This window comes from Bos indicus, chromosome 24, assembly GCF_029378745.1.
Source record: "Bos indicus isolate NIAB-ARS_2022 breed Sahiwal x Tharparkar chromosome 24, NIAB-ARS_B.indTharparkar_mat_pri_1.0, whole genome shotgun sequence".
Taxonomy (NCBI): domain Eukaryota; kingdom Metazoa; phylum Chordata; class Mammalia; order Artiodactyla; family Bovidae; genus Bos; species Bos indicus.
In genome coordinates this window covers 52,950,831-52,967,665 of record NC_091783.1, presented here as the reverse complement: position 1 = coordinate 52,967,665, position 16,835 = coordinate 52,950,831, and the positions used below count along the sequence as shown (strand labels likewise).

The 16,835-nt window shown below is 39.8% G+C and overlaps 1 protein-coding gene across 1 annotated transcript in view; it reads right to left on the bottom strand.

Annotated features, from left to right (window-relative positions):
* The window catches only part of DCC (DCC netrin 1 receptor), a 1,293,116-nt gene that overhangs the window by 419,770 nt on the left and 856,511 nt on the right, over window positions 1-16,835 (bottom strand). Inside the window, exon 8 of the mRNA XM_070779092.1 lies at window positions 9,853-10,009. Coding sequence (XP_070635193.1) covers window positions 9,853-10,009 — 157 coding nt within the window. The remainder of the gene's footprint in view (window positions 1-9,852; window positions 10,010-16,835) is intronic.

The following is a 16,835-nucleotide window of genomic DNA, read 5'->3' as shown; positions in this document are numbered from 1 at the left end:
TGACATAGTCATCAAGCAGAAGTAGATGTTTTTCTGGAACTCTATTGCTTTTTTGATTATCCAATGGATGTTGGCAGTTTGATCTCTGGTTCCTCTGATCTTAGGTTCCTCTACTATTTTCAGCTTGAACATCTGGAAGTTTTTAGTTCAAGTACTGTTGAAGCCTGGCTTGGAGAATTTTGAGCATTACTTTACTAGAGTATGAGATGAGGGCAATTATGCAGTAGTTTGAGCATTCTTCGGCATTGCCTTTCTTTGGGATTGGAATGAAAACTGACCTTTTCCAGTCCTGTGGCCACTGCTGAGTTTTCCAAATATGATGGCATATTGAGTGCAGCACTTTCACAGCATCATCTCACTTTCACAGCATCATCTTTCAGGATTTGAAACAGCTCAACTGGAATTCCATCACCTCCACTAGCTTTGTTCATAGTGATGTTTCCTAAGGCCCATTTGACTTTGCATTCCAGGATGTCTGGCTCTAGGTGAGTGATCACACCATGGTAGTTATCTGGGTCGTGAAGATCTTTTTTGTGTAGTTCTTCTGTGTATTCTTGATGCTTTATAGACTTTCTGAATTGAGCCAGGAAAACTCATTTGTAAAACAGAGATTATCATACCAGCCTTATCTGAGAATCAAATGTGCTAATATTTGTGAAAACGATAAACTTCTCTCTAAACATGAATTGGGAAATGCCTTTATTTCATTGATTTTCACTTCCAACTCACATGAATCCATCCCATGGATCCATCTGTCCCAGGCAATGACCAAGTGTTACAGGCACTTTCTCAGCCCTGTTTGATACCATCACGACCTTCCATGTCAAGCACTATTATTATTCCACATAAGGAAATGAAGGCACCAGTAACTGGCCCAAGGCCACCTGGCTAGTTCAGTTCTGAGCCAGAATCAAAGCCCGGGAAGTTCGATTTCACAGCCTCAAAGCCATAACCTTGTGAATACACTGAGTCACACTCCATATATAATTTTAGGTTGCTGAATGGAAGGTATAACGTTCTACACACATATAAAAATGTGTTACTGTGCTTTCCATAGTAAATAAAGGATGCAAATCAGCCTCACCATTAAGTCAGAGCATTATCAGAAAGAAGCCTGTCGAAGAAATCCATATCCTAATTCTGAAAATATCAAGAAAGTTTGATTCTCTTCCAGATTAGTCCACTAACTGCTGAGTACAAGCAAGTGTAGAGATGAGAACACCTGCTCGGGAGGCAGGCCTGCGTTCAATCCTGGTGCTACCACTTGCCAGCTGTATAGCGGAGGTATAAACCTCCTTAAGCCTCGTCTGGATAATGTTTTGCTGTGAGGATGAAATAAGATAATTTATGTAAGATGCCTGCTTCCTGGTGCCAGTGAGTAGTCAATGAATGCTTGCTCTCAGTGTCTCAGTGTGGATGCTTACTCTGTGGTCTTAGGGACGCAACTGACCCCTCCCTTGGGCATCAGCTGCTAGATGTTTAAGTAGCAGAAAGTTGGACTCTGATCCCTAAGATCATTCTCCATTCTAAAGATTTTTAGGTAGTAGGAAGAGACAGCTGGATGTCTGTGAATTCTGGCTTTCAGGTTCTAGAATTTATGTTGGCCTCTGACTTATGCAATGAAAGCTCCTGAGGGGCTGAATAAAAAATGTTAACCGTGGCACATGCATTATTGACACCATTAACCAGTCAGGCAGATTAATGATAATCTGAGCTAGAGTAATTTGCCTGACAAGGCCATCGCAAATCTGAGGCGAATGTTAAATCCACTACGTTTTAAAAAGCTGTTGTGTTAAGGGGCTAAATAAACCTATACGGGCAAATAAGCATCCCAGCTAATCGCTCAGACACATGGCTCATGTTTGTTCTAGTTGAGAGCCAGAAAACAGAAAATGAACCAAGATAGTAGAATCAAATTTCAAAATCAACTTTTTGTTTCTCAATTTAAAAAGTTTCTGTTGAATTGCAGTCAGCATTTTCATCGTCTCAGTAACACAGTTTGCTTTATTGGTTGAGGAAAAATCTATTAAGAATATCACATCTGCCTCTCTGCCACTTTTATCTTATCAGTTCCGATCAGTAAACATCTGCAGAAGTCAGGAAACTAGACACTTGGATACAGAATTATAAATAAGATCCTGTCTCAATTGCTGGGGAGAGAAATACACATATAGTCGAACAAACACAAAACCAGATGCAAGGTGCCAAATACTTACCATAATCATATAATCAAAGTGAAAGGGGCAGATAAAGGAGAAATTGATGACTTCTGACCTATAAGACCCTGGAGAGTTTCACATGGTGACTGACATTTCAATTGGAACTTCAATTTAACAACTATTCCGTGGGGTTTTACTCTAAGTTAGGCATTGCTCTGGGTGCTGAGAATAGCTTAATGAATAAAAGTGATAAAAACATCCTTGCCCACATAATGCATATATTCTGGTGGTAAGAAACCCTTTTCAGGAAACCATAATTAAAAGGTAATAACTCAGTGGTGAAAAATAAGAATGAATAAGGACACGGGGAAGGTTAGCAGTCAGGTAAAACTTCCAAGAGAGGATACCATCTCTGCAAAGACTTAATGACAGACAGAATGACCCATGTCCAATGTTTGAGGGAAGGAACATTCTAGGGAGACTGAAGAATTAGGACACTGGTCTCGAGGGAGAAGGATTCTTGACATATAGAGGAAATGCAGAGACGTCAGGGAGACTGGAGAGGAATGAGTGAATAAGAAAACAGTAAATACGAATGATGAAGTTGGGAAGGTGACATGGGGCCAGATCAAGAAGGATTTCTGATAATTCTCTGAATGAGATAGGTAGTCACTCGTGTGAACTCTAGGTTAACTCCAGCTGCTAAGGTAAGAATAGACTTGAGAGGTTGTAGCAGTAGTATGGATGAGACTTGATGGTAGTAAGAAGTAAGAAGTGGCAGGATTCAGTATATGTTTTATTTTCATTTATATAGTCAACTTTGTTAATTATAGAAAATTTTGAGCAATACAAAATTAGACAGAATGATATGAGGACCCAATTATTCCCATCAGTCAGCTTAAAATAAATCACAAAAGCCAGTCTTATAGTATTATTTTGTAGCAAAAATCAGGTATCCTATTTTATCAAGGATTCATGATATATTTTGGCAGTGCTGCTAAGACTTGATGATGGATTTGATGTAGGGTTTCAGGAAAAAAAGAGGTCTTAACAATTACTCCAAAGACTTTGGCTTGAGTAATGAGAAATATGCAGATTTTACTGATGGAGGAACCTCTGGCATGACAAAGTTTTGGAAGGGGATTGAGGTCAAAGCAAAATAGATATTTCATTTATAAGTTTTAGATGCTCATGACAAATCAAAGTTGAGAAATCAGAAAGGAATTGGGCTATATGATTCAGAATTGCAGGTAAAACATCAGGTCCAGGTATACAAATTTAGAAGGCATCAACATATTGACAAAATACTGATATAAAGTCACAAACTAGATGAATTGATATCTCCAAAGTCTGAGTTCTAGGGCAACTTAATATTCACAGGTCAGGGAGACTAAGAGTAACATGTAAAAAAAAAAAAAAAGCCTGAAAATGGAATAGAATCCATAGGACTGGAGTAGAATCAGGAGAATGTCTATTATAGAATCCAAGGGAAGAATATGTTTAATGATAGGGGAAGTGATCAACAGTGACAACATTTGCTAACTATCCAAGTGATGAGAGGACCAGGAATTGACTACTGGGTTTAGCATCACGGATGCCACCTGGTAAACCCTGCTAAGATCGGTTTCAGTAAAATACTAGGGATAGAATCATAACTGGAATATGAGGTAAGGCATTGGAGTAAAGTTAGACAAGGCTTCCGCTGTGGCTCAGCTGGTAAAGAATCTGCTTGCAATGCGGGAGACCTGGGTTTGATCCCTGGGTTGGGAAGATCTTCTGGAGAAGGGAAAGGCTACCCACCCCAGTATTCTGGCCTAGAGAATTCCATGGACTGTATAGTCCAGGGGGTTGCAAAGAGTCAGATATGACTGAGTGACTTTCACCTCACCTAGACAACTCGAGGTCTGTTGCTGTAAAAGGGAAAAGAATGAAGTGATAGAGAAGGGAGAAATGAGACTGAGAGGAATGGTTTGTTGAGATGGAAAATACAGATACATGCTTGCATGCTGATGGGCATGATAGCCCAAGGTGCAAAACACTGATGATGAGGAGAAAGACTGACCTGAAGCTTTCTTGTTTGCAAGACAGGGTGGGATCTAGGACATGAGTGAACGTTTGGCCCTGTTAAGAGCATGGCCAATTCTTTCACAGCAATTTGAGGAAAGACAGGTTCCATACTTAAAGATCCATTGAGATAGGTAAATCAGATACGCAGCTTATACAACTTCTATTCCGAGTGCTACTATTTTCCAGGAAATTAGAAGGGAGGTTAATTAAGAGCAGGGGAAAGAGGGAAAGTATTGGAGATTTAAATATATCTAGGGTCGTGTGTGAGAGAGGCTGACTGCTCTGTGCAATGTAACTCCCAGATGAGTAGTGAAGAATTTTAAGACTATCAGCGCAGCCGCATATTTTCTTCCAGGTATATTCAGCTCCAAGAGCACAAGAAAAAGTAGACAGAAAATTAGTTTACTTGAGTTGTTTTTTTTTTTCCCGAGAAACTAATATTAAACGAGAATCATAAGCAAAGCATTGGTGTGTGTCAGTGTTTCTAAGAATTGACTGCAGGATTTTAGCTTTTAATAAGTGAAGGAGAACATGAAGGAGGAGGGACCATGGAAGACCATAGAATCAATGAAGTGCAGGGTCCCCATGGAATCAAGGTTGGCTGTAATCAGAGTCTTAAATGGAAGCTTATATAACTTCTACTCCGAGTACTAATATTTTCCAGGAAACTAGGAGGAAGGTCATTTAAAGAGGGGGAGAGAGGGAAGGTACTGGAGATTTGAGAAGAGAGAAACAGGAAAATCAGAGAAAGTATGATGTCTGAAAGTGAGAGCATGGAGAATTTGCAGAGTGCTGTTGACAAGAATCACGGTACGGCCAGAGGAATAACTGCCCAAGAGGGTATGGAGGATTGATCCATGGGTTTGAAAGGTATGGAAGATATCAATAGATGAATAAAGGATAGAATGTTTTTATTAGCAGGAAACAGTGAGCAGCTTTGAACATAAGTGGTTCATATAAAAGATGGCAACCCATTGTTGCGGTGATACAACCCTCAGCTTTGAGCCTTATTTTCAGCCTTTTCCATACTGTCTTAGAGCTCAAACAATTTTGAGACCTGCATCCTGCCACTGTGCAGTGACTAACTTGGATGCTTTCACTGAATTCTTTCAATTAGTTCTCACAGCAATTCTGATAGGTAGAATTCATGTTCCCTTCACCCATCACAGCAAAGAGATATTATTCCTGGTTTTTACATAATTAAATTCACAAAGCTCACATCTGATAAAACCGTGGTGCCATTTCCAAGTCTAGCCATTTGGACATACGTGGTATATTTTTAACCATCACAGGTTAGAGGCACTACACTCTATCTATGTATAGATTGCAGACAGATTTCCATTCAAGGGAATTTGGTAGTAGTTATGTGCATGTCTTTATATAGAAATTTGATCATATTTAAATTTAAAACACTTTCACATTGTTTAAGCAGCGAAGTGAGTGATCCAAACTGTATTTCAAAAAGACAGCTTGAGACAGTGAGGGGGATGGATTACAAGGTGAGAAACTATTGTCAGAGATCATATAAGTGATGGTGGAGATAACAGAAAGAAAGGAGACATGGCTGAGCTGTGGCCAAGATAGACATGAGAGGACCTGGTGACTAATGGCAACGCTAAGAGCTGGAGGAGTAAAACATGACATGGGTTTTTTCGCTTGGCCAACAGGATGAAAGGGACAAGCATAAACTAAGAAAAGTGAAGAAAATATATACTTAAGGAGGAGACAGTGAGAATGGTTCTGGGCAGGTTGAATTTAAGATGCCTCCAAGAAACCCATGTGAACACAGGAAGACAAGTGGGCAAGAATTATTACCTCCAGTCTTCACAGCTGCATGCAAGGAACTTAAGAGGCTTCTCCTAAGGTCACAGAGTTATGTAGTTGTGGAGATAAAACTGAAACAAAGGCCTGCTTCTTCACAGTAATGAATGACCCTAGGGAACACAGGCAATAGGCGCTGGTGTATTTCTTTCCTTTCATGGTAGAGGCAGGTCAAATCGTAAAAGAAAACAGAAACTTAAAAAGGATATACTTTAACGGCTGCTGTGAACTGAGAAGAAAAGCATTTTGAGACGCAGCAGGAGAGAAGTTTCCGCGTGCCATCTGGTTATCACACTGCAGCCTTTTGAACTAAAGACCACTCCTGCCAGCCCAAGTATACTGTCTCTTTCGGACCCTGAAGGGTTCCTGAAGATCGCCATGTGTCTGAAGCACTCAAGTTTGAGACACTAGAAGCCTGACGCTTTGATCTGGGCTTCCCCCCCACATGCCTTCAATAGGCACAGGTAATACTGTGACAGCTATCCAGTCTCTTCTCCCGCAGAAGAATGGATAGTCATCACTGGGATTAATGTGAGCTCAGCCTTGCGGACGCCTGGGTCCCAACAGGACACGTGTCCATTCTTGGTCTTTCTGCTTCTCTAGCTCCCTTTCTTTCTCCCTCTCGCTCTCTTCTTTCCTCATGCCCCTCTAAAACATACAGAGATGCATAAAACAGGTCATATTTCCCACATGGCCACTTTGAACTAGTTATTTAAGAGGAGGTTTAATGTGGAAGGAAAGATTTGGGAATTGCAACTCCGCCAAGTCAACAGATATTTTGTAAAGATCCTAGTTACCCTATCAAAATCCTCATCCATTAAAGAATTTAATGATGCTGTTCCCTCTCTGTGTGAGAGGCACAGGCAGGTCCACTGAGTATATTTCAAAATAGGTGTTCTTGTCTACAGAACCTTCGGATTTGGCAACATAATGTTTCTCTGATGTAAATTCAGCTTTTACATGTTCCTCTTTTAATCATCTTTAATTGGCAATATTAAAAAAAAAACAAATATAATGAGGAGAGAAAATTACAAAATGCTTTAAAAATGGAATGGGAACTCCCTAGCTTTCTGACTCATTCTAAGTGAGATATTTACAGAATGGCTTTATGCTTTAATCTTTAATAAAAGTTCCAAACATTGAACATGCTTAAATGCAAATATACCTGTTCAAATGCCAGTAATTAATGATACATAATAATGATACCAATCATATGGGCATTTGATAAATATAACAAAACTCCATTTCAAGCAATATGGCTAGCTGGATAGTATGTGAAAAAATGCTGGGTAAATTATTCAAAATCTATTTTACAAAAAAAAATTACCCATGAATATGCCGGCAGCAAAATAAGAGAATTATAGTGGGAAAGCAGACTTGCAGGATGACTCTTTAACTTAGGGTACTTGCCCATCAATAGAAGTCTAGACCTATAAATTTTAGAAACTAACAGGAAAAGAGAATAAGAAACAAAGTTTGCCGTTAAAGTAGGCTATAAGGTCTTATTAGAGAACCCTGCATATAGCCAGGATCCTGAAAAAAGGCAAGCTTCAGTGGAAAATGAAAATGAAATGAAATTATATCCCAGTGTCAGTTTTAACTTAGTTGGAACAGGAAAAAATAATAAACCCTCTTAAAATTGCTTAACACAAGTCTGCATTTACCCACTTAAGTTGATATGTTAAAAATGGTAGAAAAACAAATACTTAATGGGCTTTCTGATAACTAATGAAATATCAGTATGCGACCTGCCTCCCTGGTGGCTCCGTGGGTAAAGAAGCCTCCTGCAGTGTGGGAGAGCTGGGCTCAGTCCCTGGGTCGGGAAGATTCCCTGGAGGAGAACATGGCAACCCACGCCAGTATTCTTGCCTGGAGAATCCCATGGACAGAGGAGCCTGGCGGGCTACAGTCCATGGGGTTAGGGACTAAGCACATGAGGCCTGCATGGACCAAATGCATCTTAACAAAAACTTGGTTTAATATGGACTCATTTTGGGAAAGCAAATCTTCCCAGGAGAATGTACTTTTTAAATCTGGGCCTCAAAAATTCCCTCAGACAAATTTCTAAGGACTAGAGTTCACAATCGCCCAATAGAATTCAAGAATAGCCCAAACATGGGAAGAAAAATAAGCTCCCATGAAGAAGAGTCAGAAGAAACATATTGCTGAATCAGACACACAGACTGCAGATATAAGAAAGGTTAATGTAGATTATAAAATAAGCGTAATGAATTTAAAGAAATGAGATATTATATACAGTATATTCTTATAGATTGGAACTTAAGCAACATCTATTACAGACTTACAAATCAAACTTCAAAGCCTTAAAATCATGAAACACTTTAAGGAAGGAAAAAAAAAACCCAGAAAACAAAATAAAACAACAAGTAAGTCAAAAGCAACAGCAGCTTGTAATCTTGAAATCAGACGTATACGGCGTGCTTTTGCCTAGACAATAATATTAAAGACTCTTACCTTGAGTGACTTTTATAACTTCAACCTAATTTAATCATAACAAAAACTTTTTGTCTATCCTAAAGGAAATCAGTCCGGAATACTCTTTGGAAGGACTGATGCTGAAGCTGAAACTCCAATACTTTGGCCACCTGATACAAAGAGCTGACTCATTGGAAAAGACCCTGACGCTGGGAAAGATCGAAGGCGGGAGGAGAAGGGGACAACAGAGGATGAGATGGTTGGATGGCATCACCGACTCAATGGACATGAGTTTGAGTGAACTCCAGGAGTTGGTGATGGACAGGGAGGCCTGGCGTGCTGCAGTCCATGGGGTCACAAAGAGTCGGACACGACTGAGAGACTGAACTGAACTTAACTTTGCCTAGACAATAATATTAAAGACTCTTGCTCTTGAGTGACTTTTATAATTGCAACCTAATTTAATCATAACAAAAACTTTTAAGGTAAGTACTACTAGATTCTCTTTACTTAAGAATGAAATGAGGCTCAGAGAAGTTATGTGGTTTTCTGGAGATCGCCTCATGTCATTGACAGAGATGAAACTGCAACCTCACCACACTGGTTCTCCCACATTTGATTCTATTAATACGTAGCTTAATTCTTAATTAAGAATTCAGAATTCTGTTTAACACTTTGAAAATCAAGGAGACTTAACCAAAGCCTGATAGTATATATTTACATGCTTGTCTTTTTTTCAAAGAAGTTTTTTTATAAATAATTGAATTTGCACCGGACACCCCACCCTGCTGTTATAAGAAGCCCCTCACACATCTAAAGTTCTTAGATGCAGAAAGAGAGGCCTTGGTACTGAAACTAAAAACTCGTGTACACAGCTTCTACTGGATGTATTTTCTTTTTAGGAACGAGGGGAAATCTCCCATTTTTGAGCCATTCTTTTATGCCAACTCAATTGCATGTAACGTTATACATATCTTTAAAAGATACAGTTTTGTAAATATTTAATATTCTGCTACTTTGATTTTGAATTGTAAATGTCAAATATTCTATTTGGGTTTTAAAAAAATGTTTTACTATATTTTGTTTAAAAGGAAAAGTTGTACATTTTTAGAATGTTTTTGAGTAGATTCAATGTACTGAAAATAAAAAATTAAAAAAAAAAAAACCCTGAATTTGCTTCTGTACACAATCCTGCTTTAAAAAAACCACACAAGCAACTCAATTATCTCCACTGAATAACGAGTGAAAGGCAGGGGGCAGAACTTCCTCACGGTCTCCAAAGTCCTGCTCAAGACCTCTGGCCACCATCACCACACAGTCTACATTGAAAGACGTGGGGGGTTAAGCTGAATTTCTTGATTGCACCTACCTGTTGTCACCTTCCCTGGAGTAGAAGACCGTGAAAGTCTGAATGTTCCCTTTTGCTTCTGCAGGTGGGCGCCAGCTAAGACGGACAAACCGACTAGAGACCAGGACAGGGACCACGTCTCTGGGAGCGGATGGGAGGACACTGGAGCTCAGGATGGCTACGAAGGAAGGAGAGAAGGCTGTCAGAAGTGAGGGGGACATGGGCAGGAAACGTGCAGGAAGGCAAGGAAAGCCCGGCAGCAAATGCGGAATGGTGCGTTCCCATCCATTCTAAAGGAAGGAAGGAAAGAGAAACCAAAGGCACAACAGTGGAATTGAAGGTGTATTAGGGTGTATATGTTAATTTCAAACTCCTAAATGATCCCTCCCCCACTACTATATATAACACAGATAACCAACAAGGACCTACTGTGTAGCATGGGGAACTATACTGAATTTTTTTTTAGTAACCCATATGGGAAAAAAATACATACATATATATAACACTCACACATGTATTTCAGAAAAAACTATATATCCAAATCACGTTGCTGTACAACTGCAACTAACACAATATTACAAACCAACTATATCTCAATAAAAAAAAAAAAAGTATTAGGATTTCTTGGAGTTCATAAAATATTGGCAAACTAATAACACGATTCTATTGTATATGGCCAGTTTCTACTGCTAAAGGGATTCATGACCATAAGCAAAAAGTTCGGTTTCAGCATGAAACAGGGGATATAGACTTACTACAGGTATTTTTTGTTTTGGCTGCATCCTGTGGCTTGTGGGATTTTAGTCCATCAACCAGGGATTGAACCCAGGCACCAGCAGCACTGAGTCCTAACCACTGGCCTACCAGGGAATTTCTTCCAAGTACTGATACATGCTTTAGGTAACCAAGCAGTTACTATAAAATCTTATTCCACTCTGACTGCCCGTTTACATCATTCTAGATACAATGTGAAGGACCTTGTTTTACTGTTTACAATGAGCACATGAAATTAAAAGTAGCAAACCAAATGTTGAAAGATATAAATAGAAGCAATTCTACTAGCAATGCTAATAGAAGGAAAGACTGAAAATTCCACTGGACATCAAGAATTACCACTGTACCATACTTGTTGAGTATCACCATATTTAAATCCAAATTCAATGACTGTTATTCATAGGAATAACTGAATCATCCACAGGTGGAAAACTGGGTTATCAAATACTTTAGGGGCATTTATAATCTTTAACAGATGTTTGCAGTTAAATGAGAGTGTGCTTGTGTGTGTGTATGTGTTTGTGAATTCATAATTAATATTTGCTGGATATTTCCATTTTCTTCTGATTTGTTCAAGTCCCCAAGTCTAAGGAACATATAGTTCATTTTGACAGGTGATTTCTGGCCCCAAAGCACAAGTACCCATTTGTCTACATTTAATCTTCCAACTGGCTTTGGTGGGCCATTTTCTCTAATTCTTACTGAAGTTAGTCTCCATTCTTGCATTTACTTTCTCCAGAGGCTAGCTGAATGGGCATTCCTGCTGTGAACTAAACTCCTGTTCACTGGAAAATCCATTTGGGGAGGCAGGGGGTTCTCTTATTTCCCAACGGTCCTGGAAACTTAACCAGTTTACAATACAGTTAGAAAGAGAGGTTTTCAAGAGCTGCAAAAAGCTTTCAGTTATTTCTAGCTGCGCAGATTCTTAGCCAGCTTCTTTGCAGATACGATTCCCCCCGTGCTTTCTTGATCAGCACCGTATTTGACAGGAGTGGAAGACTGGTGGTGAGCCAGTCAATCTTTTATGATGGAGTAATAAGGGGAGGGGACAGAGGGACGCCAGGGTAGGGAGCATCTCTCTTACAAATACGGGCGTTAAGCTCCTTGACAAAAACCTTTGCTTCCGCACACCGTGGACAGCTCAAACTCTCAGGCTGAAGTGAATTTATCACTTCCCCCTCAGCCTGCTTCTCCTCCAGGGCCGCTTGACCTAGTTGTGTCTACACGTCTTCTCAGATCTGTAGCCTACAACCCTAGACACGTATCCCCTCTTCCTGACTTCGCCTCACTCGCCCCTGCGAGGATTCCCCTTCATGGAGACGCCTGCTACCTCTAATCTATCCCATCTCGGCTTCTCTCCACACTGTCATTCTCTCTCACCAGACTTGCCACAACGGTCTTCCAGCTCCCCGCCTCGAATTCATTCTCTGTACGGCGACCAGCATCAACTTGTATGAAGACACACCGGCTCATCACTCTCTCATCTTTCTCCTCTGTGCTTACTCGTTACCTCAGAGAAACTCAAGCTTCTCAGTCTGCCGGCCGGCCTTGCTCCTGTCTGTCGTTTTTCTTGGTTTGCCTTCCCTCGCACAGAGGTCCTAAGTGCGCACGCTTTATTTGGACGGTGATCCCAGGAAAGACCCGTGAGGAGTCCGGAAGGAAACAGGGCCAGGAGGGAAGGCTGGAAAGAGGGAGCTCCCTGGCGGATTGCCACTGAGGGTGCCTGAAGAGCACCCTCCCTGGGGACTCTGGGAGCCAAGGCTGCACAGGCCTTTGGAGACACACACTGGGGAGTTTATCTATCTACTTCCTCCACTGTAAGCTGAGTGTAATTCCAGAGCATTCGCCTTCCCGCACAATAGCCTCACGTGTTCTGTTGCCAGAAAAATAACAGCTTTGGGCAGAGACTTGCTCATGTTCACATTAGCTCTACTCCCTAGGCAAATATTTAGCAAGCACCTATCCTCTGCAGCCCTCCTAGGGAGGAGGAGATGAGGCCACTCTTCTCGTGGGGCTCGCCTGGATGCACACTGCATTTTGATGCTGATACTGATCATGCTTGCTTTCTCCAGGCTGAACCACTTGCGGTTCCCCAGGGCTGCGGCACAGGTAGTTCCCACTTAAACAAGTCCACTTCATTCACTTAAATCCTCCTTTCTTCTTGACTTACTATAGGTGTGTTTCCTCTGTAAAGACTGACTCATAGTATTTGTAGAATAGCTAACAGACATACAGTTAATATCTATCATAAACATGAATGTCTGAAAATCAAATAATGAATAATTTTACTAAAAACAAGATTCAACCTGACAAATAATAAAAGAAATGCACATTTAAATAAAATCTAAAAGTCAGAATAAAGTCTATTAAAAATCTGTCAGGGTAGCAAGACTTTAAAGAATGTTCATATGTAGTAGTAGTCAGGGTATGGGCAAGCTCTATGCTGTCAGCTGAAGTCGGTAACAATACAGTCTCTTTAGAATTCAATTTGGCAAAAGGCTTTAAAATGAAAAAATATTCACATCATTTGACCAAACACTCTCATGTCTATAAATTTATCACTTCAAAAATAATGAATACCCCATTATCAAGGCATCATGTGAAATCATAGACAGTACATTTTCTCAAAGGTAATACCTATACATCTCATCAGTTTAAAGAATATGGAATCTTTTTAAGACTTTATTTACAAAAAATAAGTTTTTTAAACAAAATGTAAACAATGATGACTTGGAAAAATCTTTTGAGAATTTTCAAGAAGTCAAAAAGATAAGCTTTAAAATAATAGGAGATAAATTTTCAAATCTTTCTTCCCCAAGAGCACTCTGCTTATGGGGGTACCACATCAAAAATGAGCTGGTTTCTCCACCCTTCAGGGGCTGCCAAGAAGGAAACTGCTAGGTGGGGCGAGGATCTGTGGGGGGTTCACTGAGATGCTTTTTACTCCAGGCTTCCAAAGTATCTTCTTACACAGTTAGTTTAGACTTGATTTATCAAATCAAGATCAGACTAAAATTAATCATGGACTCTTTACCTCAATTTCAACAGTTGTTATATAAAAAGGAACAGACACATTTTTAACAAAGGAAAGACTTCTTACTTTATACAGGGGCAATCATTTTGTTCTTGCTAATCCTCCATGCTTTCTCTCAACAGTAACTTGTCTTCACATAAGGTCTCAATAAAGAGCCAATCAGGACTTCTTTTCTTTGCTCTTGGAGGCCTAATCTGCAGTCTGCCCCTAATCTCCCTGGCCCATTACTGTTGTCATGGTTACAGCTTCTTTATCTGTTGTCATGGAGAAGAAAGGCGAATTTGCCACACTGTAACCTAGTCTTCTTTCTTTTATTAAAGGATCTTTTAAAAAAAATTTATCATAGCAAAATCCAAAAAAGGAGATGATTTCAGAGGATAATATAAATCTAAAGAACAGGTTTAAAACCTAAATTATTAACTAACATTTTTGTGAGGTCATTGCAATAGCATTGATAACAATTACAATATTGGGTTAATTTTTCTGTAAGGCTACATTCCCTTCTATATACCAAAGACATTTTTCCATCAGATTTTTAATATACAGTGTTTATGGACATTAATTTTTCCCCAAGCTTATTCTCAGTGCTCAACCTGCAAACTCTGTAAGAGATATGAAAGATGATAATATATATTCATAAAAACACACAAATATTTAATTTGCATTAAACAGGCTCACTTCCCTGTTACTCCACATGTCATAAACTAAAACATCATAAATGCAGCTCAACCAGATATGTTATTTGCTGTGTTTCTTTATTAACTTGATATTTTTTAAAAATAAAATATAAATAGAGAACATTAGTAAAATGATAGGATCATCTAACTGTGCTAAGGGCAAACATCTATTTAGTTCTCTAAATGGAGAAGTAGGTAACATTTCAACTTTGGTTTGCAGTTTTTATAGTTCACAAAGTAATTTCACAAGCTTACCAAAAAAATCTTGTACATATATAATTGAAAATGACAAAGACTAACATTTTCTTCTAAAGTTTCATGTTATTTTCAAAATTCAAAGAATCATGGCTTTTGAGCTAGTGTATTAAGAATTTTAGTAAAGCTATGAAATGTGAATTAAAAATAGTGATCTTAAGTCATTTTTCACTTAAGTTAATACTTGAGAACAATTAATCAACTCTACAATATTTCATTAAATCTAAGTCTTTACATAAAATAATTTATATTGGGTTAGTATCCAAACATAAGTCACCAACATTTATTAAATATATATAATTTCCTATTGTTATGCTTGGAGTGAAGAATTATTTTTAAACCATGAATTCTGTCTTAAAGGAAGAGGGAACTAATTTGAAGACATACGGTATATAAAATGTAAGACAATTATAAAGTTTGAGGCCGTCTCTTACTTACAAACAATTTCCATTCTAAATTTTTTGTCAGGGTGATTGTTCAGAAATCAGACCACACTTTTCCACTAAACATTTCTAATCTTTTCCCAGAAACCTATTTAATTGATCAATCTATAAACTGTCCATAGAAATAGTGCTATAGAATTGAAGGATACATGTTGGAATTTTCTTTGATAAATCAATGGATGCATTCAGTCATAAACTGACTTGATATCCACAGAGGGAAGAAGATGTGCAAAGGAAGAGGTGAAGAAGACCTGTTTCAATCTATTTCCAGATTCCAGAGAGGAAGGCCAGCCTGGGAATCTCCCTGCCCCTCCTTTTCCCTCAAGGACCCATCTCCTCCCACCTCCAACATGTGCCTTCCATCCCAGGCTACTTCTGCAGTTGCCTTTTATAGTAAGCCTGATAAAGATGAAGGTCTCTAGGGTGCAAGAGCTAGCCTTGAGGTGTTTCAAAAGGCCTTGGGGTTGCAGGCTGGCTCCCTGCTGCCTCTCAGCTCTCCAAGCTGAATTTTCTGGGTCCCATGAAAACCTGGGGCTCTCACCTCTGCTACCTCCATGTGCTGAACTTGAGGTGGATGGCCTTCCTCTTCCCAACTGCTTCACGGCTCTGACCTGGCTTCTTCAGAGTTCAGCCTAGGAGTCACCTCACTGATCCCCATCCTGGCTTAGGTGCCTCTACTGAGCTTCCACAAGATGAGAATAAGCATCCCCTCAGGACACTTCCTCGGAGAAGGCAATGGCACCCCACTCCGGTACTCTAGCCTGGAAAATCCCATGGACAGAGGAGCCTGGTAGGCTGCAGTCCATGGGGTCGCTAAGAGTCGAGCACTACTGAACGACTTCACGTTCACTTTTCACTTTCATGCTTTGGAGAAGGAATGGCAACCCACTCCAGTGTTCTTGTCTGGAGAATCCCAGGGACGGGGGAGCCTGGTGGGCTGCCGTCTATGGGGTCGCACAGAGTTGGACATGACTGAAGCGACTTAGCAGCAGCAGCAGGACACTTCCTCCACTGCACTGCGGTGGTCTATTCATGCTTTGGCATCCTATCCTAAAGATGCTTGGTGAGAGTAGGAACCAGGTCTAAACCATTCACCACAGTTTAATCTCCAAATCTAAACTGCAGTGTATTTGGTCATATCCTAGGCATCCAATGCATCCTGCAATATTAGCTAAATGAAAGGCTTTACAAATTTGTGAAATTACAATGTTTAGACTTGACTAGATTACTTCATTTATACCACCATGAAAAATGGGTATTTGAGATTAGGTACAGGCAGGGGACTGAGCTATCACTGCAAACTGGTTATGTTATTCATTATTGCTCTGCCAATAAATTATCAGGGCTTCCCTGGTGGCTCACGGTAAAGAACCCACGTGTCAATGCAGGAGATGCAGACTTAATCCCTGGGTTGGGAAGCTTCCCTGGAGAAGGAAATGGCAACCCGCTCTAGTATTCTTGCCTGGGAAATATCACGGACAGAAGGAGACTGGCAGGCTAGTCCACTGGGGTCTCAAACAACCTGGGCACAAATTAGTGACTCAACAAGAACAACAAACAAATCATAAAGTGGAGTGAAAAGCTGAGCTCAGAGGACAGTTTCTAGGGAATGCAGGTTAGGGATGAAAATACTTCATTTTGGATCAAATGGAGCGGGGAAAAATCTTTCTGAAATCCAATGATGTACCAAACAATTGTAAAAGTTATGTTTATGTGGGAATATCTCCAAGAGTGATAACACTTTCATTAAGAAGCAGAAAAGAAGCCAAGAAAGCTGGTTTGTCCTGATCTGGGGATCTATTATAAGAAATGTGATGCTTA